The sequence below is a fragment of the Lontra canadensis genome, unplaced genomic scaffold (genome assembly GCF_010015895.1).
Source record: "Lontra canadensis isolate GAN:19392208 unplaced genomic scaffold, GSC_riverotter_1.0 scaffold24, whole genome shotgun sequence".
NCBI lineage: Eukaryota > Metazoa > Chordata > Mammalia > Carnivora > Mustelidae > Lontra > Lontra canadensis.
Genome location: NW_022631018.1, coordinates 11,490,999 through 11,517,617, shown reverse-complemented (window position 1 = coordinate 11,517,617; position 26,619 = coordinate 11,490,999). Strand labels below are relative to the sequence as shown.

The window sequence follows — 26,619 nt, the reverse complement described above, 5'->3', positions numbered from 1 at the left end:
GCCCCGGCCAGATGCATCACTGAGATTCTCTCCCTGGCCTGAGACGATGGGGCAGGAAAGGGAGAAGCCGACTGGTCCACGCCCTGATCACAGCGCCCAGAGATGGAAACAGGAGGGATGACAGAGGGTTCCAAACGTGGGCCCCTTCCCGGCCTCCCACAGTACACTGGTTTGCCAAGGAGTGATACTGCTTGTCTTGGCTCTGCACAGCCCGGCTCAGGAAGCCTTGGACTTGGAGAAAAGACTACAGACAGACATGAGCTGTGAACCGCTCTCCTTTGCAGTGGGGCCAATCTTCCACCGTCCTCCTCCCACACATCCTCCCAGGCAAGGTCACAAGATGCAGAGAGCAGGGTCCATACCCACACACATGCCCAAAGTCCAGCATTCCAGGAAGATTCACCTATTTATTGATATTAAGCCACTTCCCAGCAGTAACTGCTGTAACAAGAACAGGACTCGGTTTCTAAAGGTAGTAAAATAACGATGACATCACAAAGCTTTGGGGACATTACACGCAAGGCAAACTGGCTTTCTTCTCCTGCCAGAGTGGGCAGGTGCTAGGTGCCATCCCGAGCACAAGCTCCTGGTCCCTTCCTTCGCCTTGGCCCTTGAAGCATCCTGGGCTGTGGCATGGGGTGGGCGACCTCGCCACACCCTCCCCACGTGGCCCAGCAGTCCAGGGCGCGCCCCAACCAACTCCCGGTGCTTCCAGCCAGTGAGCCATGGTCAGGTGACAAAACCACTAGCACCAGAAAGTTGGTTCTTCCTCTTTGCCAAGTAAACACGAAACTTTTTTCTTTTCTTTTTCTTCTTTTTAAGGAAAGAAAAGTCTTAAAAATATATGGCACTAGAGTGTAGAACTACGTGAGGGCCCCCACGACAGCTTCCCATGGCTGCTGGCCCAGTCAGATGTAGAGCTGATGAGAAGCCAAGGTGTCCATGAACGGACGCACCAGGTTGTCGGTGGAGAAGTAGAAGATGAGCCCGAACGTGATGGAGATGGGGAGGGCGGGCAGCGCCTTCTTGAACACAGCAAGCAGCAGGAGGGTCAGACACAAACCCTGCGGGACACGGAGGGGAGGGGATGGTGACCGCCGGTGCGGATGGCGGGCAACGGCTGAGGTCCAACCCCCGGGCTCTGGCGTCAGCAAGGGACGGGTCGGACAACAGCCCTGGACACCCGATCTTCCCGGTGCCTCTCGAAGCTCTGTGCCGTGCCAGAGGGGGAGCGCTCACCCCGTCTAACACCTGCATGCTCTTGCGGGAGCCTCCCGACTCCCAGTCCACCGCCCCATCTGGCAACAGCAGTGACATGCGTGACCAGCGGCCGGTGGCCTCCCCTTAAGGGACATGTATTTGTAAAGAGCTGCACAAGCTCCATGGAAAGGCCGGGGAGGGTCTCAGCAGTTAGTACCTCGAGGAAACCAAAGATGCCGTGTGACCCATCCCCTTGGAAGTGGCCGCCCGTCCTGTCCCGCCCTGGCCAACGGGGGCAGTGGTGCAGGGGACAGGGGACTAGAGCAGCTGCCCTGTCCCTGGGGAGGGCAGGGCTTCAGGTCAGACAGTCTGGGGGTCCACTACCCGATCCCTGACACGCCCCGGGACACCTGGCTTCATGGGGCTGGAACGTGGAGCACATGCTGCTCAGAGCTTCCTCTCCTCAGATGCAGTCCTCCTGAGGCACTTCCCGCATCGTGGGTGTCTGGCCACACCAAGTCACCACTGGGTTTCAAAGTGACAGGGCCCCGTCCCTGCCTCACAGACATCATGAGACCGCACACAATGTCGGCCAAGCCTCCGCGCGGCCACATGTGTGGTCCATGATGCTGGAGTCCCTCAGCCACACCTGCCCGGCCCAGACCCTCCTGTAAGCCTGGTCTCATCTCGAGGGGCTTCCTGGCAGCCCTGCCCAGCCCCCACCATCCTGCCCCTCCAAGGGACAGCAGCCCCTGAAACTCTCCTTGGATCCAGGTTCCCCCCCAAACCGGGGAGACAGGGCAGGGGTACACCCATCCCACTCACAATGAGGATGGCCACGAAGCATGCCAGCGTGGTATTCCAGTCCCCGCTGCCCGTGGCCGCCGCCTTGCCCACCAGCACGCTGTAGAAGATGAAGTCCCCCAGGCCCAGCTTCACGCCCCCTGTGCGGGGAAGACAGAGCGAGCCCATCAGCATCAGGAGCCCCAAGAGGAAGGGGTGAAGGCAGAGGCCAGCCCACAGCCTAGCTGCTCTGCCTGCTCCAAGGGATCCAGGGGACCTGGGATCAGAGTCCTGAGTCTGAGACCCAGGGCAGGGTCGCTGCCAGCCCACCTCATCTGGCCTCTGGGGCAGGGACTGGCTGTGGTGGAAAACCAGCAGCCAGGGGGGAAAAAGAGGCCGCTGGGCTGGGCCACCTGCCAGCCGGGGTGTGAAAAGCTAGCATTTCTGACAATTGGGGTAAAACTGGTGCTTGACACTTAGTTAAAAGAGCAAATAAAATGTACTTGCAGGGATTGGTGGGAGGCTGTAAAATTTAGGGCTAACTTAGAAATATACTTTAGGGAGGTTAATTTCACTCCTCTCCAGAGCACAAACACTGCGGTGAGCGCCTTGGGCCACCCTTCCTGGTAACAAGAGATAAGCGTATTTGGTAATTAGCTTATCTCCAGCTGATGGTAGCCAGGAACTGACAGTGCACAGAAGACTTTGTCTCCTTCAGGCGGGCCTGCCCCACGGAGTCCTCCTTCAGAGGCCGCGGCTCGCGGCAGACGTTTACCTAACAAGGCTGCCCGCACAGGCCTGCTGCCTGTCCGCCCCTCTGCTGCCTCCCGTGGCTCACGGGGGCTCCCTGGTCAGGCCAGACCCCCGCAGGCTGGCTCCAGCCCCCAGAGAGGAAGCAGGACTCCGGCTCACCACCTCTCGCAGCCTGCTTTCCTTCCTTCCTCTGCTGTCTGTCCGTCTGTCTCCACCACGCCCCTTACGGTGGTCTGTCAGTGTCCCTCTCGCTCATACCTACCCCCTCCTTTTCCACCCCCACTGTGAGGCTCTGCCCTTCCCTCTCAGTCACATCTCAGATGAGCTCCATGCTCCCATCCTGTGCCTGTGCGAGGCCCAGAAGCCACTAAGGGCTCCCCACTGCCTCCAGGGCAGAGTCTCAGCTGCACCCCGAGTACGAGTGCGGCATAACCCCCAAGGGCTGGCCCTCCACAGCTGCTCCCGGCACTCCCCGAGGCTCCCTCCTCCTTCCTCAAGCCAGTGCCAGTGCTGCTGGGACATGAAGAATTTTCTGGCCTTTGTCCCTGGTCCCTGGGAGAGAGGCTACATCCCAGAATTTCCCAAGTAATGGGAGCATCTGTTACTCAGGAGACCCAGAATCCTAAACCCTTGAGTGAGAGGACCTGGAGGGGCTGCTCCACCAGAAAGACCGACCTTGTGAGAAGGGGGCCAGGACTAGGCCCAGCTGGCCTCTGGGGGGACAGAACAGACCCCGAGCGAGGACTCAGTCACATCTATGTAATGCAACCCAGTAAGACACTGACCCCTGAAGCCTGATGAACGTATCCACGTGCTGGGGGGTGGGTGGTGGTGGTGGTGGCAGTGGTGGTGGCGGTGGCGGTGGTGTGTGTGTGTGTGTGTGTGTGTGTGTGTGTGTAACCCGCCCTCATGCCTCCCGAAGAGAGCTCTCCACAGGGAGAGTTCAGGACCCTCCCACACCTGCCCTCCACATCCCTTCGCAAGGCTGGTCCTTAGTTATCTCCCTTACAATAAAACTGTAAGTACAGGACTTTCCTGGCCCCCCAAGTCATCCTAGGGGACTACTGCAACTGGAGGGGTGGTGGGGCAGAACTGGGTAGTGACCCCCAGGGAGAGACAGGGAAGGGCCTGTGTGGAAGACGGCCTTGACAACAGGTCGAAGGGCACATGGCCAAGGGGGATGCAAACAGTCTTTCCACCAGGACACAGACGCAGCCCACCTGCTTTGTGCCGAGTGGCACATGGGACCCTGTGTTCCACAGCCCATGGTGGCCTGAGTGTGGGGGCAGCGCTGTTAGTGGCTGTCCTGCCCAGCCCGCCTGAGCCCTGAACCCATACCTTGTGCTCCCATAGCTACACTGGGCCCTCCTACAGGCCATACAAGTGCATACTAGGATGAATTCTCCACAGCCTACAACCCTGCCCCCATTGGGTCATGTCCTTCCTCCCACAAAACTCAAAACCCTCCGGGGGCCCCCACCCCGGGCATGGTGCACAGGCCGGAACCCCCCACTTCTATCTGGGAGGCCCCCTGAGTGCCCAAGAGCCTCCCAGTCCCATGTCTGCACCTCTGACCTAGGGTTCCTTCCTGGCCTTCCTCTAACTCACCCTGGACTGTGGGCCCCTGGCCTCTGTACCCCAACTCCCACCCCTGCATCCCCTGTTCCCAGAGCTCAACCCCTAGAGCTCAGCTCAGAAGTAACCCCCTCAGGTAACTTCCCCAGGGCCTGAGACCAGGTCAAGGAGCTGGGTCACTGTGCTCTGGCCTCCTTGTTCTCCCGCATGGTCCTCCTGGGCCCAGTGGGGGTGATCAGAGCCCACGGCAGGTACACCCGAGCCAGGCCTGGATTGCTGCTCGCACCCAGCGCGGTGGTACAGACACCACCCACGCCTGCTCCCGTCTGGTAAGCGGGAAGAGCGCCCATCGCAGCCCGGCGTAGCCAACAAGACACCACCTCTGGCAGGCTGGTCCTGGGACTTCTGTGCCCACCTCTGACGTGAAGGGGTGCTTCTCCCCCACACCCTTCCCTGACTTCAGGGAGCCCCAGCTCCACCCCTGCCCCCACCCCTGGGCCCACGCAGACCCTCTGGGCCCGGGCACCTTACTTTCCTCCTCTTCCTCGAGCTCGTCCCCTGGATAACCAGGCAGGGGGGGCTCAAAGACTTCTGGGTACGAGGGCTCCCCAAAACTGTCATAGGAGTCCTCTTCTGGGTGTCCGCGAAGAGAACCGAGAACCGTCAGGGTGTGAGGCGGGGGCAGGGGCGAGGGAGAGAGACAAAACTCTAGTCAGAAGGCTCTCTGATCTCAGGACTCCCCCAGTCCTCACCCATCAGTCAGCGCCCCCCGAGACAGACAGAAAAGCTCTCTGCTATGTGTCACAAGGAAAGGGGGCGGAGCTGGACATCGCCCCCTCGCTCAGTCCCCAGCATGCGCCCGTCCAGGAGGGGTTGCTTTCCCTTCCGCCCCTCCCGGCTCTGCACCCCCCAGGGAGGGCAGCCCCCGACACTCACCCATCTCAGGGTCGTAGGGCAGCTGAAGGGCTCCCTGGGAGGAGGGGTCCAGCTTGGCCATGCCCACCGTCCACACCATGGCAGCTACAGAAGGAGAAAAGTTTGTGCATCAGGTGCTGCTGAGTGAGGCTGCCCCCGGGGCCTGGAAGGCAGCATCCCCAAAAAGCCTGCACAGGACTGTCACCTCCAGTGGGGACGCGTCTACGCCCCTTGTTTGGGGGCCCCTGGGGGAGGGGCCCGGACTCAACAGGTATGGGCATACAGTGCCCTTCCTGGGCTTTTTTTATACCCACGTTGCTGGGAGACAGACTCCAGAACCGCTTGTCTTCCGGCCCTGAAACTACCCTCCCCCACCTGCCGCTCCCCCATTCTAGCTCCCGAGTCCTCTCGAGGCCCCATACAGGGGGCAACGCCGACCCTCCATGACACTTCGCTCGCTCAGCGTGGTGGCCTCCAGGCTCATCCACGCGGCCCCGTGGCCGGATACGTCCCTTCTCAGGACTGAACGACGCTCCATGGTGCGTTCGCCGAGTGTCCTTCACCCGCCCGGCGGTCGACAGACATGGCATGACCGCAGCCCTCGGCGACCACGTGCGATGCGGCAACGGGCACGGGTGTGTGGACAGCTGTGGAGACCCCGTGTCCGGCTCCCCTGGCTTCCGTCCAGGGTGGGATCACCGGGTCGGGAGCACTGACTGGGCTCTCTCTGGCCGGGAAACTCTTGCCTCACCTCCCATCGCACACGTGTCCCCACGTCTCCATCTGGCGGCCCCGTGAGCATGCCTCGTCTAGAACATTCCCCACGTGCCAAGGCAGCCATGGTGGCCCCACCCTGTCCCTCTCACTGTGTGGCATATCCAACCCTGATGTTGCTCAGACCCCAAGACACACGGACGCCCTTGACTCTTTCTCCTGGTCTGTACCCCAAGCATCGCAAATCCTGCCAATTTGGCCTCCAAAGTATCTTCAGAACCCATCAGTGTCCTTGGCCTCGACTGCTGCCCCGGGGCCACAGCCATACGCCCCTACTCCTGGGCTGCTAGTCACCCCCAAACCTAGCTTCTCTCCCACTCTTGTCACCATGCCGTTTCCTCTCCCCTCAGCAACTTGAGTGATCCTGCTAAAATATTCTTGTCAGCTTGATCCAAAGCCTTCCAGGGCATGAAGCTTACTCAGGAGTGAAAGTCAAGTCCTCACCATGGCCTGCAGGGCCCAGTGCCCCCTCACCTGCCTCTCCTCCCTTCTGCCCCCCACTGGCTTTAGCTCCCCAGTGCTCCCAGACCTGCCCCTCCTTTCTGCCCCCTGCCAGCTTCGGCTCCCAGCGCTAGACCTGCACCTCCAGACCTGCCCCTCCTCCTTTCTCTTCCACCCAGCTGGCCTCAGCTCCCCAGGGCTCCCTGACCTGCACCCCCTTGCCGCCCCCTCCTTTCTGCCCCTCCCACAGTGGCTTCTACTCCCCAGCGTCCCCGGACCTGCACCCCCTCACCTGTTCCCTCCCCACTTCTGCCCTCCAGTGGCTCCCCAGTGCCCCTGGACCTGTGCCTCTGGACAGGCCCCCTCCTCCCTTCTGCTCCCCATGGCTTCAGCTCCCCAAGTACTGGGCTGTATCCACCTCAGGGCCTTCTGCTGGAACTCTGCCCCCTGGGCTTCCTAACACAAGTCTCGGGTCAAATGTCACCTTATGACAGAGGTGTCCTCGACCACCAAACACAAAACAGCACCCCTCCCCACCCCAAAGTCCTCGGCCTCCCTGCCACTTCATCTGTTGACCAAGCATGTCTCCCCTCCAAGAACGTGTGCTCCCCCACAGCACAGAGACGGTGAACACAGGTAAGAGCCCCATCTCAGCCCACCGCACATGGTCTCTGCTCTTCCTCAAAGTGGCCTCGAACCTGCTTCTAGGCTGTGGGCCCCCCGCCAACGGCTCCCACTCCAAGCTCCTTCCTGCCTCTGCAGACGATCTCCAGAACTCAGCGGCCAGTCTGAACCTGCAGACGGCGAGCCCCGGGCATTCGGGCTCACGCCTCAGCCACGCCCACCGACAGATGGGAGGGCAATGGGACCACAGGGCTGTGAGCCCCCTCATGCCCAGGGCCACGTGGGTCTTCTCTTCTGCAGCACCTCGGAAGCCCAGCACGGCGCTTGCTGCAGAGTGTGGGTCTGACGCTCATCTGTCAAACGCACCCATCCGTCCAACTCCCTAGAGTCCGGCCCCCGCAGCCGGCAACAGCGCTGGGTGCCTTCCCTTGAGAGACTTCCGCCAGCCGTGGAGCCGTGGAGGAAGCCCAACAAAGAGCAGGTACACCTGCGCCCCCAGACCCCCGCCCTCGAGAGCCCCTCTCCGAAGCACCCTCTCAGGAGGGTGGAGGGCCGAGTGGGTGGCCATGGGCAGTGCCCACCACGCGCCACCGGATGCTGGACGGGCCACAGCTGGGGGGCGGACCACGTCCCCTGCAGCCCCGGGCGGCCCTAACTCTCTCAGCATCTTCTGTGTGAAACCAAGATCCAGCCAGTCTTTGTCCCTGGCAGGCATGCCACCCCGGGATCACCAAGGCCACCCCCTCCTCTTAGACCAGTGAACTCTGAAAGCCGCGGCCAGGAAGCAGCCCCCGGTTTCGACCTCGGGAGGAGACGTAGGGGTCACTCACAGGAGTATATCAGGGCAGGAAATATGGGCTCGTTCCTCTCCTGGGCGGTCTCCACCAGCATCCTCAGCGGCCCTTTGGGGCACAGCACAGCCACGAGATCTGGGAGAGCAAAGATATCAGGGTATGTGACCCATGACATTTATTCCCAAGCAGCCCCCAGAGAGGGGAGCTGGCCCGCGAACACTGGGGCAAATGCAGCCCAGAGCCCCAGAGCGAGGTTCCGAGTGTGTCCTGCGTGCCTGGCCCCAAACCGCCGGCTTCCAGCCCTGACCTGGGGAACCCACACCGGATGAAGCCCAGAACGGAGTCTAAACGGGTGGACCGGAAACAAGGAACCGCCGCGTGGCTCAGGGCCCTAGTGGTGGGCTTGTCGTCCGGACCCTCCCATCCCCTACCCTCAAAATGGAAGTGATGGGGAAAGAGAATCACACGAACCCTAGTCACTGAGCCGCTAATGAGCAGTTCTGGGCGTTTGTGACTCACGGCCCCGCGCCTGACCCCACGGCTGCTCTGAACAGATCTCCTAGTGTGTCCAGCGCTCCCCAGTATGAGCACTCCACAGACGTGAAACAATAGTGAGTGCGCCCACGGCCCCGGCCCCCACAGCCCCCGTGTCTCACAAAGGCAAGCCTCTCCGAGGGGAGACCGTCCAGCATTCATCGGGGAGGGAGGCCCCTTTCAGCCCCTGCCACCTGTGGCCATCACTGAGGAGGACTCGACCCCTGGACATGGCCCCCACCGCCCACCACCAGGCTCAAAGCCCACCTGCGTCTGCCTACCGTACACAGAGATGGCGCCCAGAATGACCCAGGCGGACCATTCCGGGAGGTACTTGATGAACACCAAGGCCATGAGCGCACTGATCATGATGAGGTAGGCCTGCTGCAGCACGAGGGGGCCTTTCCAGTGGATGCACACCATGCCCACCGCCCCAAAGTTCCAGACAGTCAGGAACAGGGTGGGGTAGTCCATGGCCACGTTATAGGTCTTGAGCACTTCCCTGTGTAACCAGAGTCAAGCATGGACGGGAAAGTCAGTGGAGAGGTGAGACCCCCCAGCTAGACACAGTTCAACATTCCCTGCTCCTCAACCACTAAACTCCCAGCTGGGTCCTTCCGAACTCTGGCTTCATCACTAACACCCCCTTTCCCGGTTCTGTGGGTCCTACAATGAACCACGTCAAGTATTTTCTGGAACAAACTGGTGACTATGCCAATGTCTCATCCTTGGGTTGGTTCATGTCAACCTGCACTGGCACAACCTAGAAGACCCTCTGCCCAAGAGAAAGGTCCTCCTGTCTCTCCAGTCTCTCCTGGGTCAGGCTGCCATTCGAGATCGAAGGCAACAGAGCAGATCACTTTTCCCACAAACGAGCAAGCACCCAAGCCCAGCCCAAAGACGAGAATGTGAATCTTAAGGGGTCTATACCCCTCTTGGGTTCACAGAGATCGCCCTCCATGTGGACCGTGCTCCTTTAAATCAGGAACAAGAAAGGTAGGCGTGGCCTGCCACGGGGCCCAGGGGAGGAAGGACTGGGTCAGAACAGTGACAAGGGCAGAGTCTGGAGCCTGGTGGGAGGGTGACTTACCCGAGGTAGATGTAGGTGAAGAGAAACAGCAGCATCAGGGAGGACATGATCAACCAGCCATGGATGAACTAGACAACAGAAATGGGCAGGATGGACACAGGCCCCAGCTTCCTGGGACTGGTGCCCAAGCTTCAAGAATCTCCGTTGGGCTCCTCCATGATCATGCTGGAAGGTACGGAGTGGCCGTGTGACTGATAAAGAGGGCAGAGAAATCCAGAGTCCTCCCTGGGGCCGCTGGCAAGGGCGTGGAGCAGGACCCGTCAGGTGCGAGCAATCAGAGCCCTGTTCCCTCACTGAGGGTGGGTGCACTGGAGACCCCCTCCACTCCCCTGCCGAGTGAGGGTGACACCTCATAAATGTATATACATGTAGTCAGGTAGTCACAGGTACGAGAAAGGGAACGTCAGGGCAAAGTGACGGGAGACTCACTGGGGTGCTTTCGTAAAGTGGTCACGGCTGTCTTTGAGGGAGCTTTGTCTGGTCACCCCAGGAACAGCCCTGCCACCGGAGGGTCTACTCACGGGTCCTTAGAGAGACACGTGCCTGCTGTCCTGGCCAAAGAAGCAGATCAAAGATGACTGTAGGCTGGTCCTAAGCCAGTCCCCTAGCCAGCTGTCAGGGGCACGGTGGAGTCACTGCCACCAGCCTCCCCTCATTAGTCACCTGCTTGGGCCACTGGGGACCTCAGTGGGAACCTGGTCTACCTGGAAGGCAGGCGGTGGCCTGGCTGCCTCTGGGATGGGCTGACGCTCCTCGCTCCAGCCGCCTCTGTCCCACCACTGCTCTCCTGAGTGTCACAGAATCCGTAAGGACATCTTGCCAATCTGCCTCCCGCCAGTCCCAGGACGAGTCACCTAACAGCCGCTGACAACAGCAGTGCTGTCCTTCTGTAGCCCCTGAGCCCCTGACTGGCTTATTTTCACAGGCCCCATGGCCTCTGCTCCGACCACACAACCCCATGATGCTTCCCAGCCCCACTTAAAACTGCCTTATTTCCACAAGTCATCATTCACCGGTCAGCCCTGGCGTCCCAGCACTTGCAGCAGCCCTCTTGTCCACCCCTGCTGTCATCCTGGCTGGGACAGGTTTCTGCCCTTGGGCTGAGCCTTGTCTGTGCTCCCCACCTGCGCCCAGGGGGTGGCAGCCAGTGTGAGGACCGCTTCCAACCAGCCACCCCCAGCGTGTCATTCTTTCAGGCCTCAGGGGTTCAGACCCTAAAACCTACGTCCAAAAGCTCATGGCCTGCCTGGGGAGGGACAACGCCCCTGCTCGGGCCGAGGGAAGGGGTCCCCCGGGGCTCCCAGGGTCCTCGCCACAGTTAAGGGTCCGCCAGTCCCCCAGGCCTTGGAGACCTCAGCACAGCACCTGCATAGCCAGCTGAGAGGGAAACAAGGAGGTCAAGTAAACCTGCAGGGAAGTGTGGGGCACAGGGACCCTAAAACAGAACATCTCATTTCTTCTGAAGCAGCAGCTAAATAAAATTAACTCCTGAATGTGAGAAGGGGTGTGGCGAATGCTACAGTCAGGGATGGGGGCAGGCGGGGTTCCGCACAAGCTCCAAGGAAGGGGCAGCGGGGAACCCCCACGGGGGTAGGGGCCGGGGGGCACGTCTAACAGCAGCGTCAGCTCCCTCTCGGGCAAGAGCCTTGGCAAGTATGCAGCAGCAGGGGGCCGGGAGGACAGGACGGGGCAGCGGGCAGGGCAGACAGGATGGGGCAGTGGGCAGCAGACAGAACAGGGCAGCGGGGATCAGACAGGATGGACAGGATGTGACAGTGGGCAGCAGACAGGACAGGGCAGCGGGGGGCAGTCAGGGCAGACAGGACGGGGCAACAGGCAGGATGGACAAGATGGGACAGTGGGCAGGGCGGATAGGATAGGACAGTGGGCAGGGCTGGCCCTTACCTTGTAGCAGCGGTACTTGTAGAGCACGACCAGGAAGATGGTCATAGCCACGATGACACTGATCATGATGAGGGTGTTGAGGACAGAGTTGAGCAGGCGCTGGCCCACAGAGGGCGTGTCCTCGGTGAATGGTGTGTAGATGCTGAGGGAGATGGCGGGCTGCAGACTCTGCTCCCTGCCTGCTCCATAGGGCCTGCCCGTGAGCCACCCAGCCTTAGCCTGATGCCTGAGCTCTGAGCAGAAAAGGAAGGGGCCCCCCCAGGCCACCCCCTCCCCAACGTGCTCGCCTGCCCTCCCTGAGGCCTCCCTCCCGCACCTCCCCCTCCCCCAAACACCCCCCCCAAGGCCTCCCTCTCCCCGAGGTGCTTTCCCCCCACTCCCACCAGGCCTCCCCCTCCCTGAGGTGCTCTACCCCCCAACTCCCAGCAGGCCTCCCCCTCCCCGAGGTACTCTCCTGCTCTCCCCTCTTCTCCAGGCCAGGGCGCCCAGCAAACCCCCACACCCATACCCGACCCAGAGAGGGCCAGCAGCAGGGGCACCTGCAGCCAAGAGAGGCGAGAGGCCGTGCCCTAGACCCCTGCCCTGTCCACCCTGTCTGCCCTGGACTGCAGAAACCTCCTGCCTGCTGAGCACTCACCTTCCCTGAACACTGTGCTGGGCCCCCTCCCACCGGCTCTGTGGCCGGCCCAGCACAAGCCTGCCACTTTCTTCAGAAAAACCAAACCAAAGGGAAAGGAAACTAACTAAAGACACTAGAAACCAAGTTCAGAGAAGGTAGTCAGAGGCAGGCGACTGCCCCAGAGCAGCGGGCCAGGGAGCAGAGGGGGCTTCCCACTTGTCCGTGCTGCTGCCTTCCACTACAGGGATCCAAACCTCGCTCCCTGGGCTGGAAGCCAACTAAGAAATCTCCTGGCCCCATGTGGGTTTCCGGCCACAGGAGTGGCAGCCCAGAGAGGAAACCAGCTGTTCGGTCACATGGGGTGGCACCCTGTGGCCGGGACCCCACACCCAGAGCCTGCCCTCTGCCACGTGGCGGCAGCCACGGTTCTAATTCGCCCTGTTCTCCTGGGGTCAGACCCATTATATAAACAAAGAAACTGAGGCAGAGAGCGGTTAGGGAAGGGCCCGCGCAGGTCACACCGCTGGGAGGCGGTGGACGGAGCAGAGCATGGAGTCAGGCAGCTCTCAGCCCAGCTCTGCACAGGCCCCTGGCGTGGAGCTGCGGGTGCCGAGACCCTCCCCCCGACCCTGCCCTGCTCCCCAGCTTACAGCTGGCCGTTCTTCTCCGTGTAGAAGCGCACGGACTTGATGGTAGCCACCACCACAACCATGCAAAGCGTCACAGGCACAAACAGCATGATCACGTGCTTTGCCCCATATTTGAGGGTCAGCTCCTCCTCCAGGCCCGATGGCTGCCCGGGGACCCCACTGCACATGTAGCGGTCTGCATCCTCGTCGAGGTCCTCCTCGCTATCTTGGCTTCTCTGCGGAAAACCGCTCGGTGAGGGCCATGGCACGCCCCCGTGGTGGGCTCTGCGGTGCCGGGCACGGGTATTTTGGAACTGGAAGAGTGCAGTTTGAGTGTTGCTTTCCAGACGGAAGAACCAGCCTAGGGGGCTGCGGTCTAGATGCTGCAGGGCTGGGACGGCAGGGCACTGGAAACATTTACGAGATCGGCCGGAGACGCTTCAGAGCTGGCACACGCCACCGCAAATGCGGGAAGGGGCCACAGCAGCCACAGGAGAGGGCAGCTTGCAGGCCCGGGACGTGTGGCTCAGGAGCCTGGAGCGCATCTAGGGATCTCCCCCCTCCCTCCATTCAGGGATTCAGATGCCACTCAGTTCTGTTCAAGGAGCCACATGGATTCGGGAGGAGACTGGCCAGGTGACAGAGGAGGAAGACAGATTACACTCACTAGAAGAGTCAGCACCCATGAGGACCCTCTGACTGTAAGACACTGGGGATTTGCAGAGGAAGAAATTGCTTGGAACTCCCCTGACATGTGCAAAATTGGGCCTGGAGAACTGGAAGCCGCGAACAAGATTCTGATGGGCTAACTGGCACCAAACTCCTGGTGGGGTGGGTCCGTGTTCTGGGAGGGTGGGAGGGCAGGACCCCAGCACCTGCTGCCCCAAACCCATCTGCAAGAATTTCTGTTTGGGAATTGTGCCAATTTAGGGTCACTCGCTGCCTCATTAATTACATTAACCTCCAGAACCATAGCCAAGCAAAACACACATTCAAAAGGATCGTTGCTTCGAAACTGGTTCTTTGCAGAGAGAATTCCAAGCGAGACTCTCAGCTAAGAAAAGGAAAAGTGCAAAGGAGGTGTTAGGAGTGGCTGGTGCTGGCATTAAGCTGAAGAAACCGGAGAACAGCTCACTGGGAATTCAGAGGATGGGAGAAACGAGCTCTAATTTCAGCAACGGGGACTAAGGCTGGCTGGCAGGAAAAATTCCCCATGAAAGGTTTTAAATACTATAACGAGCAAAATGGAGCTGGGGTTTCGGGCAACTCCAGATGCGATTTTGCCTTGCCTGGGTGGGAGGTAGTAAGACTAGGTGACTCTCCCCACAGGGCACCCCGACTTATGATGTTTTAACCTCAGGTCCTGCAGAGTTAAGATCGGAATGTCTGCGTGCCCCCCAAATTCACACATTGGACCCTAACCCCCAATGTGATGGAATGTGAAGGTGGGGGGGGGGTCTTTGCGAGGAGACTGAGTCGTGAGGGTGGAGCCCTCCTGATGGGATGAGTGCCCTTACAAATGGGCCCCAGACACCTGTACTCCGATGTTTATAGCAGCAATGTCCACAAGAGCCAAACTACGGAAAGAGCCCAGATGCCCACCGATGGATGGATAAAGAAGAGGTTGTATAAATCTACAATGGAATATTACTCAGCCATCAAAAAGAACGAAATCTTGCCCTTTGCAATAACATGGATGGAACTAGAGGATATGATGCTAAGCGAAGTAAGTCAATCAGAGAAAGACAACTATCATATGATCTCACTTATATGTGGAATTTAAGAAACAAAACAGAGGAAGATAGGGGAAGGAGGGAAAATAAAATAAGACAAAATCAGAGAGGGAAGCAAACCACAAGAGACTCTTCTTAATCATAGGAAACAAACTCGGGGTTGCTGGAGGGGAGGGTGTGGGGGGATGGGGCGGCTGGGGGACGGGCATTAAGGAGGTCACGTGACCTAATGCGCACTAGGTGTTTTATAAGACAGATGAGTCATTGACCTCTACCTCTGAAACTAAATAAATAAAATTAAATTAACGGGCCCCAGAGAGCTCCCTGGCCGGCCCACCACATGAGGACCCGGACAGAAGACCCAGAAGAACCAGATGCTGGATCTGTCGGCCCCTTGCGCTCGCAATTCCCAGCCTCCAGAACAGTGAGAGGGAGAATTCCATTGTCTCTAAGTGCAGCCAACCTAACCGTCACACATGACTGAGGTAGATGCTCCTCCCATGGCTCCTGGGTTCTGGCCGCCAACCCTCCATGGTGCTTCCCCTGCCACCCCAGGCCTGGGCTCCCCTCCCAGCATCCCGCTGCATGGCACTTGTGCCAGAAAGGCGAGCCCGCGGGGGCTGGGGACAGAACCGTTTAGTTCGCAGCAGACTACGGACATGCCGTCCAATCCAGAGCCCTCACTGACCGGGACCCGCCGCCCACCCTGGGGGACCTACCCTGGGGGACCGATTCTCACCTCTACTTTCCCCTCCCTCCCGCATCAGGGCATGCCTGGGTTCCATCCCAGAGGGCCAGGAGCCTGGGGCCTCTGACCACCGGCAGGAACCTACCCACTGGGCAGCGCTCTCTCTGTCCTCCAGGCCCTGCCGGGCCTCCTCGCAGCAACGCGGTGGGGGGCTCTCCGCCGACATCAGGGACGTCCTCTCGTCACACACTTCTTCCTCACTGTCAGAGGCCATGAACGTGAGCATGGCCCTGCCTTGGGAAGCGCCTAGAGAAAGGAGCACAGGGTACCTCTGTCCATCTTCCTGCAAGGCAAAGGCAGCAGAGGACTGAGGTGGTGGCCAGAGGCGGCCTGAAGACCCGGCCACAGGTCCTGCCTGACAACCACCCAGGATGCTTGGGTCGAGTGGCTGCTGGAAAACAAGACTTCCCAGGAGCTGCCTCTACAGCAGCCACCAGAAGGAACGGCCGAGGAGACCCAGGCCACTGGAGAGAGGCCCGACTAGAAAAGTCGTGGCTACTCCCAACGGTCAGCGCGCTTGTTCATTCAATCAACAATTATCTGTCGCGTGCCTGTGGTGGGACAACGACCACACTGGGCTCTGGGGATAGGAAGATGAGCAAGAAATACATTTGTCCTTACAAAAAAAGAGAGAGAGAGAGAGAGAGAAAGAGCGAGAGACACACCTCTGGGTGGCTCAGTCGGTGAAATGTCTGTCTGCCTTGGGCTCAGGTCATGATCCCAGGGTCCTGGGATCGAGTTGGTCTCCCTGCTCAGTGCAGAGCCTGCTTCTCCCTCTCCCCTCTGCTCACGCTCACCCATTCTTTCTCACAAATAAATAAATAAATAAAATCTTCCAAAAAAATTAAAAATAAAAAAAACAACAGACCAGCAACCATCCCACGTGACCAATTATGCAATCTAAGTGTTCACCAAGAGGTACAGAAACACGACTGAGATCAATAATGTTTTCTAGAGAAGATACCACCCCTGACAGAGACAGAATCTTCCAGATGGGAGGAAAGGGCAGAGGGCATGAAGAACACACACTCCAGGTGGGGCCTGGTGCTGTCGGGGCGGGTGGGGGGCTGTGGCGATGGGACGGCCTCCCAAACTGTGTTAGGATATTCGGCAACCCTGGAGACAGAAAGGGAGCTTCTGGTCCCTGAAGACAACTGTGGGAGGGGGACAGGCTCTGCCTCGGGGGCAACAGGCTGGACGCCAGTGAGGGAGGCTTTGGGAGGACACCCATCCACTCTGGATGTGGGGGTGAAACGGGTCAGAATCCAGGACGACAGCCAGGCACAAAGCCGTGGGCAGGGGACAAGCATCTCAGGGGAAAGACAGAGTCTGCTCCAAGAACCTGCTGAGTGAGAAGGGGTGAGATGGGTTAAAAAGGGTCAAGGAGTCTGGGGTGCAGGGGAGCAGCGAGACCAGGAGAGGTGGGGTCTGTGTGTGTCTGGTAGGAAAGGACAGCGGCGGGACCCACCAGGAAGGCCAGCCTGGAGTGTCTGAACCGCAGGGAGGCTCGCCCCCAGCCCCACTGCGCTGGCCCAAGCGCAGTGTCCTTCCAGCAGCAGCTCAAGGAAGCTAGGGCAGCAGAAGGGCCTGGGAGAGCTTCTGACAATGCCTGGCCGACCTCGCTGTCCCTGCCAGCTTCCCGGGCAGGCCTACTCTCCCCCCAACGCCTCCCAGAGGCCCTTGGGGCTGAGCTACAGGGCACCGGGGAGAGAGGACCAGGCCTGGCCTCTGCTGAACGCCTGCTCCCACGTCAGCTCCCCGCCGGAGCGCGTGACTTCCAAGGGAAGCAGGCAGGTTCCTTCTCTCGCCAGCCAGCTCTGCTCACCCTGACAGGGCCTGCAGCCCAGGCTGTGGCCAGGGTTACTCCTGAGTGGACCTCCCTCACCTCCACTCCCCCAGCCACAGGCCAAAGGCAGAGCCTGCATCTGCTTACCTCACGGATTAGGGCCTTTGACAAAAGGCTCCCGGTCAGTCTCACAGGGGCCTCAAAATGAAGCAGCTCCAGGGCACCCGGGGGGGCTCAAGTCAGTTAAGCCTCTGCCTTTGGCTTGGGTCATGATCCCGGGGTCCTGGGATCGAGCCCCACATCAGGCTCCTTGCTTGGCACAGAGTGTGCTGCTCCGTCTCCTTCTGTCCTTCCCCCCACTCATGTTTCCTCTCTCCTTCTCTCTCAAATAAATAAACAATATCTTAAAAAAAAAAAAAAAATGAACCAGCTCCCCTGATGCAGGGCAGACAGAGCAGAGCAGGAGTCGAAAGAGAAATACCAGATGACGTCACTCACAGGCAGAATTCAAGAAACAAAACCACGCAGCACACAAAGAAACAGGTCCCTAAACAGAGACCCACAGGGTGGTTTCCGGAGCAGGGAGAGGGGCCCACAGGTGGAGGGGAAGAAGAGACGCTTCTTGCGATGCATGCTGGGAAACCTGCACACCAGAGACTAATACCGTAGAGCCCGTTAATTACACTCTAGTAATAAAACAGAAAGACAAGAGCAGGAGGACCAGCAGAGGAAGACGGAAGACAAGTGCCAGAACAGGGACCAGGCCCGACCTCCTGCAGTTAAAGTCAAGAGGAGGAGGAGTCCGCCAGCTCTTGGGTCCGGTTGTTGGGGGGGTCCCAGGTCTCAAGGATTCGGAAGGATGAAGGCCAGGAACAGTTTCCCGGGTGGAGACCGGGGGAGGCAGGGCATCCTGGCAGAAAGATGTGTGGGATGGGGGACCTCCCAGACCTGCAGCTGGAGTGTGGGGACCTAGCAGGTAGCAGGAAGTCTGGAGGCCCCAGAAGGCCGGAACCACCCTCCACCCCAAGGGAGGAGCAAGGGCTGAGTCCCGCAGGGAGGGGCCCGCCAAGGCTTCCGGACAGAAGAGGGGTGTGAACAGAACGAGGGGAGGGGGCTCCTCCCTCTTTGCTGCAAGCCCCCCCGGCATCAGCCTCAGCTCAATGCCACAGGAGGGCAGCCAGACCCGGGACCCAGCACAATGAACCTGAGGGAGCCCAGTCTGAGGGGACCTGAAACTATGGGGGGGCTCTCTCAATACCTTGTTTTCTAGCACGCCACTTCTGCTGGGGGTAGGAATTAATAGTGTAGTTAGGACCCCTCTCCTCTCCCTCTCAGGCCCCTGGGGGGCCTGCAGGTGATCTCCACAGTGACTGGAGGAACAGATCCAGGTCCCAGGATGGAAAGCCTCACGGCTGCAGCCCCCTCCCCTTCCCCGCCAGGCTCCCAATGACAAGCAAGAGGGGAATGGACAAACAGGGAGCGCAGAGGCTTCTTGAAAGAAGGGAAGCCACGGGGGAGAGTGGGGACACAGAGGAGGGGACCAGTCCTTCCAATTTCCATTTCTTCAGCCACTTGCCAGCAGCTAACAAGACAGTCCCCAGAGGCCACTTCTGCCTTGCAGTGTTTCCCTGGTGTCCCCAAAGGATGCCTGGCAAGGTGAGCTTTAAGAAAGACTGTCAGAGCTAATTCAGGCATGGCCTCCTAGCCCGAAAACAAAGGCTCTCTGGGCAGATTCCTCCCAAGCCTGCCCTGATGCAGGGCCCAAGACACCCAGGACCCTGGAAGGCAGGCCCCAAGTGGGTTGTGGCTGCCAGCCACCAACACTGTCAGAACACGGGCTCCATCCAGTCCCTTGCTGACTGCGCAGGGACAGGTGAGGAGCCTTCAGACCCCTGAACACCTGACAGGGGACTGAGTACTCAGAAAAGGCTGGGTCCCTTAACATGCTGTTTCCCAAGGGTCCCGGCCACCTGGGGCGGGGCTGTTGGGCCACCACCCCTGAGCCCCAAGCACGCACCGCATGCCGTGACAGGGCAGCTGGGTGCTGCTGTTCCTGCCCATTTTACAGATGGGGAGACAGGTCTGCAGTGTGATAGGTCCAAAGTCACGCTTGTACCCAGGCAGTCATGGTCTGCAGTCCTAAACGCTATGCTAGACCACTTAGTGAGCGCGGATCCCCAGCTCCATTCTGACCAAAGGTCCATGGCTCTGCACCCTGAGACGGCCCCCAGCTAAGAGTCTCTCCTGGGGCTGCCCGGCTCTGGAACCCAAGCACAGCCAGCCACCAGGCCCCCAGCTCAGGACTCTAGGACTCCTGTTACAATCCAGCCCCTATCCCCTGGCCTGCTCAGCACTACTTGCTCACTGAATCTGGGAGTGAAAAAAGAACACGCCTTCTCCTGAAACCCTCTCTGCTCAGAAAGCCCCGAGGCTCTCTCTTCCCACCAGGAAAGCTGCAGGGGGAGAAGGCAGCTCCCAGACGCAGAGGGTCCCCAAGTAATGCCCACCACTGCCGAGGACGTGGAAAAACTAGGTCTCCACGGTCCAGCACCACCAACCTTTCTGAAGGCCGTTAACAGGGGAAGCTTTCAAAACATTTGTACCTTTGGATCCTGAACTGCTACTTCTCGGAATCTGCCCTAAGAAAATAATAAAAGACTTTCATAAACGTATTTGCTGTGGTTGTTTACGATGGTCCAAAAAGTGCAAATTACTGAAATCCCTGCGTCTGGCCTAGGAAACGTCCAGTGTTCAACGTAATGGATCTAAACATTCACATTCACGACCATCTGAACATTCTTCGAAAACATCGGTGTATGAAGGGCTGGCAAGGCAGATCACAAAACACCAAATGCAGTTAACCTCTGGACGCTGAGACTGTGGGCCATTTTTTCACATTTTCCTGCATTTCTCAAACCTTCTATTATAAACACGGATTGTGCCTGTAGTCTTTTTGTTTTTTTAGCCATTCTTTTTTTTTTTTTTTTTTAAGTAGGCTCCAGCATGGAGACTGGGGCTTGAACTCACAACCCTGGGATTAAGACCAGAGCTGAGACTGAGAGACGCCTGATAGACTGAGCCACCCAGGCACCCCAAGCCATTAATTTTGTAAAGGGAAACATGGAATATCAACACAGAGACAGAGTTCCTTCCCATCCTGCCACTCCTGCGTGCCCTCATGGGATTGGTGGGGGGAGGGGGTCAGGTGGACACGCAGCCCCTCTTTTTACCTGGCTCCTGGAGAGCAGAGCAGCTGGGAAGTACTCCTCTTGCTTCCAGGTTGGAACCGAAGCCTGACAGCACTCCGAAATCTCGGGAGGGGAAAACCACCCCCCAAATGGATGCGGATCAACAATCTTACTCGATATTTGTCCACATCAGGGCGACAGTGACGTCAGGATCGCCCGTGGGAGGAGGACTGGGGCGGGCGGGGGCGGGGCGCAGAGGCTCTCACTGCCACCCCCTGGCAGGTCCTACCAACCACATAGCAACCAGCCCTCCTCCAGCTGGGAGGGGGGCCGAGGAAGCCTCCAACGGCCTACAGGAGGAGGGGCAGCCCTTCCCAGGGACTGCGGGCTGCCTGGCTTGCGTTAGGTGCAAAACCCACACAGCCAGAGAAGCCACCACTTCCTCCCATTAATCAGCTGAATGAGATCGAAAAGCTGAATTAGCCAAACCCCGTGAGTCCAACCCAGAGAATTCCCCCAGAATGCCTGTGTCAGCAGCTCCTGCGGTTATTAAGGAAACCCCGTGACCCATTTTCCTTGACCTTCTCATTCCAGAGACAGACTGTAAAACGCCATAGTAACCAAGAGCTCCTCCTTGGAAAAAGATGTAAATCGCTCCTCCAGAAGCAAAGTGGGAGTTACTGCATTTACCTCGAACAGGAGGGGCGACAGAGGAAGGTCAGGGTCCTGCAGCAGGCCCAATTGAACCGGGAGCCCTCACTTTCAAAGGGGGTGCCTCAGGTTCGCACAGACCCCTCCCTAGGGTCACCCATACCCCCCCAGGACTACCGGGAGGTTCTCACCGCCTCCCTCATACCTGGGAGTGGTTTGCAAGGGACAAACTTCCCTTAGGAATTCCCGTGCCTCCCTGTCTCCCTGTCCCCCCCGGGCCCAGGGCAGCCAAGCTTGTATTTGGCCCTGGTTGGTGTTCATCCTTCTCTCTGTCCACCTCAGCCCAAACCGGGATGCACCATCATTCACCAGACGGTTCTCCCCAACCCAGGGAGGCAGCCTTGGCCAGAGCGCCTCCCTGAAGAGGGCTGCTCCACCCTCCCAGACCAGAGGCCCCAGGGGGACCCAGGCTCTCCATCTACCAATGTCTGCCATCTTATACTCAAAAGTGCCCAGAGCCCAGGCAGACCTCCCTCATGTCCTGAAGTAACCTGGAGAGGGGGCAGTTTGGGAAAAGTGGCAGAGGCCGTGGCCCTAACACGCCACCTTCGAGGAGGGCCCAGGATAAAAGGGCTCTTTTTAAGCGAGAAACAGCGATCCAATCACCTAGCTGTGGAACTTGAACATGCTCCCTGGCTGCGTGGCCCGAGACAATCGATTGACTCATCTGGAAAGGAGCAGAATGGACACACCTTGCAAGAGTCCTGTGAAAACGAGGGATAATGTGTAAAGTGTCCGGCACAGAGCAGGTGTTGGGAAATAGCAGTTACCGTGCAGACGGAACATAGGCAGAGATACAGCGGGACGGGAGAGAAGCTGTTGATGCCCCCTTGGAAAGTAGCACGTGTGCTAAACCACTAGACACAAGAGTTCAGCGGCCAAGGTCACCCCTCACCCAGGCCCCAGGGAGACACGGCTTCCACCTAGCCCCAGCCCTCTGGCAACATAAGCGCTTTGTCAAAGGCGAGGGCACATCCACAGGACAGATGCCAGAGCTGGCACAGACCTTAAAGGCCATCTGGTCAGTGCCCTAGTTTGTAGTTAAGGAAACTGGAGCCCACAGGGGCCAAAACCTTGGCTGCAGTTCAGGTCGGCCAACTGCCCCGCTTACCCAGAGTAACGCCTGACTCTCGCACACTCTGAGCGGCCCAGGGCCATGGTCACACACAGGCATGGCACAGCACCCCAGGGGGGGCTCTCTGGGGGGCACTCTCATCCTTAGGAGGCATGTCTTTGATATATATCTTCTCCAAAACACAGACAAGAGGTCTTGGAATTACAAACGCCTCTCGATCAGGGCTTCACTCCTCTCTCTCCTGCCCTCAGCCCCTCACTCCTGCTTGGGGGCGGCTCTGCCTTCCGTCTGTCTGCTACTAGGGCTCCACATGGTGGAGAGGGGGCTGGAGTCTGCATGCTGCTTCTCTGGGTGGGTTCAGGGTTGTAAAGTGTCCTGCTACGCACTAGTCAGATCAATAATGACACGCTCACGTTCTCTATACGCAAGAATACTCATGAAGGGAACATTCTGAAGATGGAACATTCACAGAAAAAAATAGGATACAAAACTTCACGCCCAGCTTCCTGCCTCCAACACTTTCATAAAGAATTCTATGTATGTGTGTGCACTGCTGTAAGGAAGCGTATGCTGACGGGGGTTATCTCTGAGCTGAGAGCAAAGGGAGGACCTTTTAAAAAACAGTTCCTAAACATGTATTATCTTTATCTCTATAAAGCCACAGATTTTCTGGTTAAGGTACAGAAGAAAGGTGAGCACCCTTTCCATTTTTCTTCCTGTGCTCCAGAAGACCATACTGCGGCAAAGGTGAACGAGCAACCCCATTCTCCCAGGCAATGAAGAAGCTGGACAAGGTTGATCTCCCTGACATCTGGTCTTTCCCCAGACTTTACCATGGCAGCCTCGCAACCTCCTGGCCTGGAGGTCAACACTGGTTACACAGGGCTTGAGGCCCCGATCAAGCTCCCCTCCCAGGCCCTGGCCGGGGGAAGCCTCCGCCAGCCTCAGAGCCCTGACATCCCCTCCGCCGGCCCTCCCCACAGCCACTGGAGTCAGGGAACAGGGGGGAATACTTGCAGAAACATTGGTTGTCTTGCCATTCCCCAACTAAACAGCACGCCAAACTCAAAGCAAGAGCTGTAAACCAGCCAAAGATATCTTCAGTAGAAACACGCATGTGATCTACCCACACACTGCTTTGGTCTCTTTAGAAAAAATTATTTGGGGGCACCTGGGTGGCTCAGCGGGTTGAGTGTCTGATTTCAGCTCAGGTCATGATCTCAGGGTCCCGGGATCTTTGAGTCCCATTTCAGGCTCCCCCCTCAGCGGAAAGCCTGCTTCTCCCTCTCCCTGCGCCCCTCCCCCCACTCATGCTCTCATGCTCTCTAATAAATAAAATCTTTTAAAAATTATTATTTTTATTGCTTTGTCAGGTAGCTACTAACGGAGAGCACACAGAAATGTCCAGGGCAGTAGGGCAGGGACACAGGTAGGGAGCAAATGTGGGAGGCCTCCCTCTGCAAAAACTCAATTAAGACCCAGCCAGCTGGGTTCAAATCCCGGTGCTCTAGTCACCAAAGGCACCTAATAGGACAAGTGGATTAATCCCCTGAGCCTCAGTTTCCCATTACTGTAGTGGGTAAAAATAATAGCTACTTTCGTGTGGCTGCAGCTGTAGAGAGACACTGTGTATGACACTCTTCAAGTTCACCATCAGTAATGCCTGTGGCACCCAGCCCTCTCAGTAGGATGAACATGTGACTCTTCATCCCAGGTTGTGAGTGCAAACCCCACGTCGGGTATAGTGATTACTCAAATAAATAAAACCTTAAAAAATAAAAATGAAAAATAACTCAGAGGCCAAGGGAGGGGAGGCCTCCCCTTTGGCAAACCCGTGTGTGCGGTGGGACTGGGAGCAGCCATCGAGGTGCTGAGGGGCAGGTGACAGGCCTGGCAACACACCCCAGACCTCCGGGTACGCGAGCGGCAGCCTCCAGCCAGGTACTTTCCTAGGCTGCTCCTTCTCCGATAGACAGGAATAGGGCATTCATTTCATCCAGCCCCCTGCCCACTGCATGCACGAAGACCCTAGACTTGGCGCACAGCCACCTGGACACCAAACCATGCAGAATTTTCCCTGAAATGACTTCTTGCCCACTCTGCAGCAAATGTTCCTCCAAGCCCCCCACTTCTAGCCCTAGACCTAAAGGCTCCTTCCTTCCACCCCAGGAAGGAATCTGGACCGCCAGCCTGCCTGTCTGCCCGCTGGGTGGCTGAGGCTGCAGCTCCGAGCTGGCCCCAGGACCCCTGTCCCTTCACCAGCTGGCTCCAGAAAACACAGCTGCTGACACACCTGCCTGCTCCCACACAGCCACCTTCAGGCAAAGGGCCCCCTGAGGCTCCCACACCTGAAGCAGCTTATCCAAAGCCTTTAATTACTGCTGAAAGCAGTGGAGGCTCAGGTGTCTACAGAATGGACATCAAGGGCACCACACCAGAAGCCACGGTGGGTCCTGATCAAATTACTGTCCCTCCCGCCCCAAAGCCCAGGCTGACCATTAGGGTGGCTCTGCAACTGCTCTGGAGGGGATCCTCTCAGGTTCTCCATCTGTAAATGGGGACGCCGCTAGTCCACGAACCCACAGCTCATTCCTCAAAAAGGAAATACTCATTAATTCAGCAGACAGAAGCATTTCATCCAACTCCCCAAGGGCTGAGGTCTGGTGCCAGGGCTGGAAAGCAGACTCCCCCCTTTGCGGGTTCTGAGCCTGGCTCTGCTCTATCCCACCTGCGTGGCCTTGGACAGCTGCGTTACCTCTGTGGGCTGAGTTTCTTCATGGATAAAATGTGGGGTGGGGACCGGCCTCTGTTTCAGTTTTCTTCAGCTTCAAAAGCTTGATTCTGGGAGTCTCCCCACCGCTGTAAAACGGCCAAGCACCGTTGATAGCGAAATCGCCGGCTCCAGGCCGGATCTGCAGTCGGTTCCCAACCCTGGCAGTCAGACCCTCGCCTACCCCCTGCTTCCAAGGCCCATCCACCCGGGAGCCAAGGCGGCCCCAGCGCGGGGAGGACGCCGTGCCCGCGCCTCCCAGACCCACGTGCGCTGCTTCTTTAAATGCCCGGCCCTCCAGCGGGCCGCGCCGCGCCTACCACCAGCGGGCTCGGGCCGCGGGGAGGCGGACACAGCCCCGCGCAGGCCCAGGCCTGGGGGCCGCTCCCCGCGCTCCTCCTGGTCGGCCCCCGCCGCTGCCACCGCTTCCCCGCGCGCTCCCCTTTCCGCCCCTGCACCCGCCGCAGAGGCCGGACAGGCGCGCACAGGGACCGCAGCCCCGCGCCGGGGAAGGGGCCGCGACCCGCCGCGGTGAGGGGCTTGCGGAGGGCCAGCACCCCGCTCGCGGGTCGCTGCGGGAGACCAAGCCCCGCCCGCACGCCCCAGACCAGCCGGCTCACCTGCTCCGCCGCGGCGCTGCGGCGGTGTTTACGCCGCTGGCCGAGCGCCCGTCCCTCCCGGACCCCCGCGCCGGCGCAGACCCCGCCCCGGCCCCGCCTAGGTCCCGCCCCCTTCCCAGCCCGGTCCCGCCCACGGCGCCAGCCCCGCCCCACCTGGAGCAGGGCTGGCAGGGCCGGTAAGTGGCGCGCGCTGGGGCCTGACGTGCTCTTACCGAGCGGTGAGGATGCGGGGGCACACCTGACATCCATCGGTGCACTGACCTTAGAAGGAGCGGAGGCTGGGCCTGTGATCGCACAGGGACAGGGGCCTGGCAGCTCCGTGGAGCCGAACGCATTTGCTTGGAGGACACTTCTTTCCTTGTAGTGTTGTGTCCCCAGTCTCCCCCTTCCGCCCTCCCAACCCCCCAAGGCTTTGCTCCCATTAAGTTAGCACTAGTGGCCTGCTGTGAGCTAACATCACGAGAATATTCCTGCTCTATTTTCTAGAACCTCAGAGCCACCAGGAGTTCTAGATAAAATTGTACAGGGATGAAATTACTACCGATGACCTGTGAGTTGGCCAAAGCAATTATGACTCCTGGATTTGGGGGTTCATGGGGCAAGCTGAGATTGTGAGCAATCTGACATTTCTGAATGGCTTGCTTTTTTAAAAACTAAGGTAAAATTTGCATAACATAAAATTAACCTTTTTTTTTAAAAGATTTTATTTATTTATTTGACAGACAGAAATCACAAGTAGGCAGAGAGGCAGGCAGAGAGAGGAAGGGAAGCAGGCTCCCTGCTGAACAGAGAGCCGGACTGGGGACTCAATCCCAGGACCCTGGGATCATGACCTGAGCCGAAGGCAGAGGCCCCAACCCACTGAGCCACCCAGGCGCCCTAAAATTAACCTTTTTAAAGTGTACAGTAGACTTTAGTACATTCACAGTATTGGGCAATCCCAGCCACCTGTCCCTAGTCCGGAAACCCTCCCATTACTGGAAAACCTCCTACTCTTTTTTTTTTTTTTTTAAGATTTTATTTATTTATTTGACAGACAGAGATCACAAGCAGGCAGAGAGGCAGGCAGAGAGAGGAAGCAGGCTCCTCACTGAGCAGAGAGCCCAATGTGGGGCTTGATCCCAGGACCCTGGGATCATGACCTGAGCCAAAGGCAGAGGCCTTAACCACTGAGCCTCCCAGGTGCCCCAAACCTCCTACTCTTATACAGTTTTTTCATCCCCTTCTCCCCCAGCCCCTGGCAATCACCAATCAACTTCTCTCCCATGGATCTATCTATTCTGATGTTTCATATAGATAGAATCATACAATATGTGACCTTTGGGGTCTAGCTTCTTTGATTAGTGTAATGT

General features: G+C 58.5%; 1 protein-coding gene across 15 annotated transcripts; it reads right to left on the bottom strand.

Annotated features, from left to right (window-relative positions):
* Window positions 1–387: 387 nt before the first annotated feature.
* PSEN2 (presenilin 2) lies at window positions 388–25,353 on the bottom strand. Of its 15 annotated transcripts, XM_032862832.1 has the most exons (12): window positions 20,134–20,329; window positions 19,507–19,542; window positions 15,203–15,363; window positions 12,658–12,950; window positions 11,389–11,581; window positions 9,484–9,551; window positions 8,675–8,895; window positions 7,896–7,994; window positions 5,248–5,331; window positions 4,843–4,944; window positions 2,026–2,144; window positions 388–1,064 (listed from the first exon to the last, which is right to left on the bottom strand). In XM_032862832.1, the coding sequence occupies exons 3-12, from the start codon at window positions 15,341–15,343 to the stop codon at window positions 909–911; spliced, it is 1,476 nt and encodes a 491-aa protein (XP_032718723.1). In that variant the 5' UTR covers window positions 15,344–15,363; window positions 19,507–19,542; window positions 20,134–20,329; the 3' UTR covers window positions 388–908. The 15 variants fall into 15 exon arrangements, with proteins under 15 accessions (XP_032718723.1, XP_032718721.1, XP_032718720.1 ...); XM_032862830.1 differs by lacking the exons at window positions 19,507–19,542; window positions 20,134–20,329 and adding an exon at window positions 25,268–25,353; XM_032862829.1 differs by lacking the exon at window positions 19,507–19,542.
* Window positions 25,354–26,619: the final 1,266 nt, after the last annotated feature.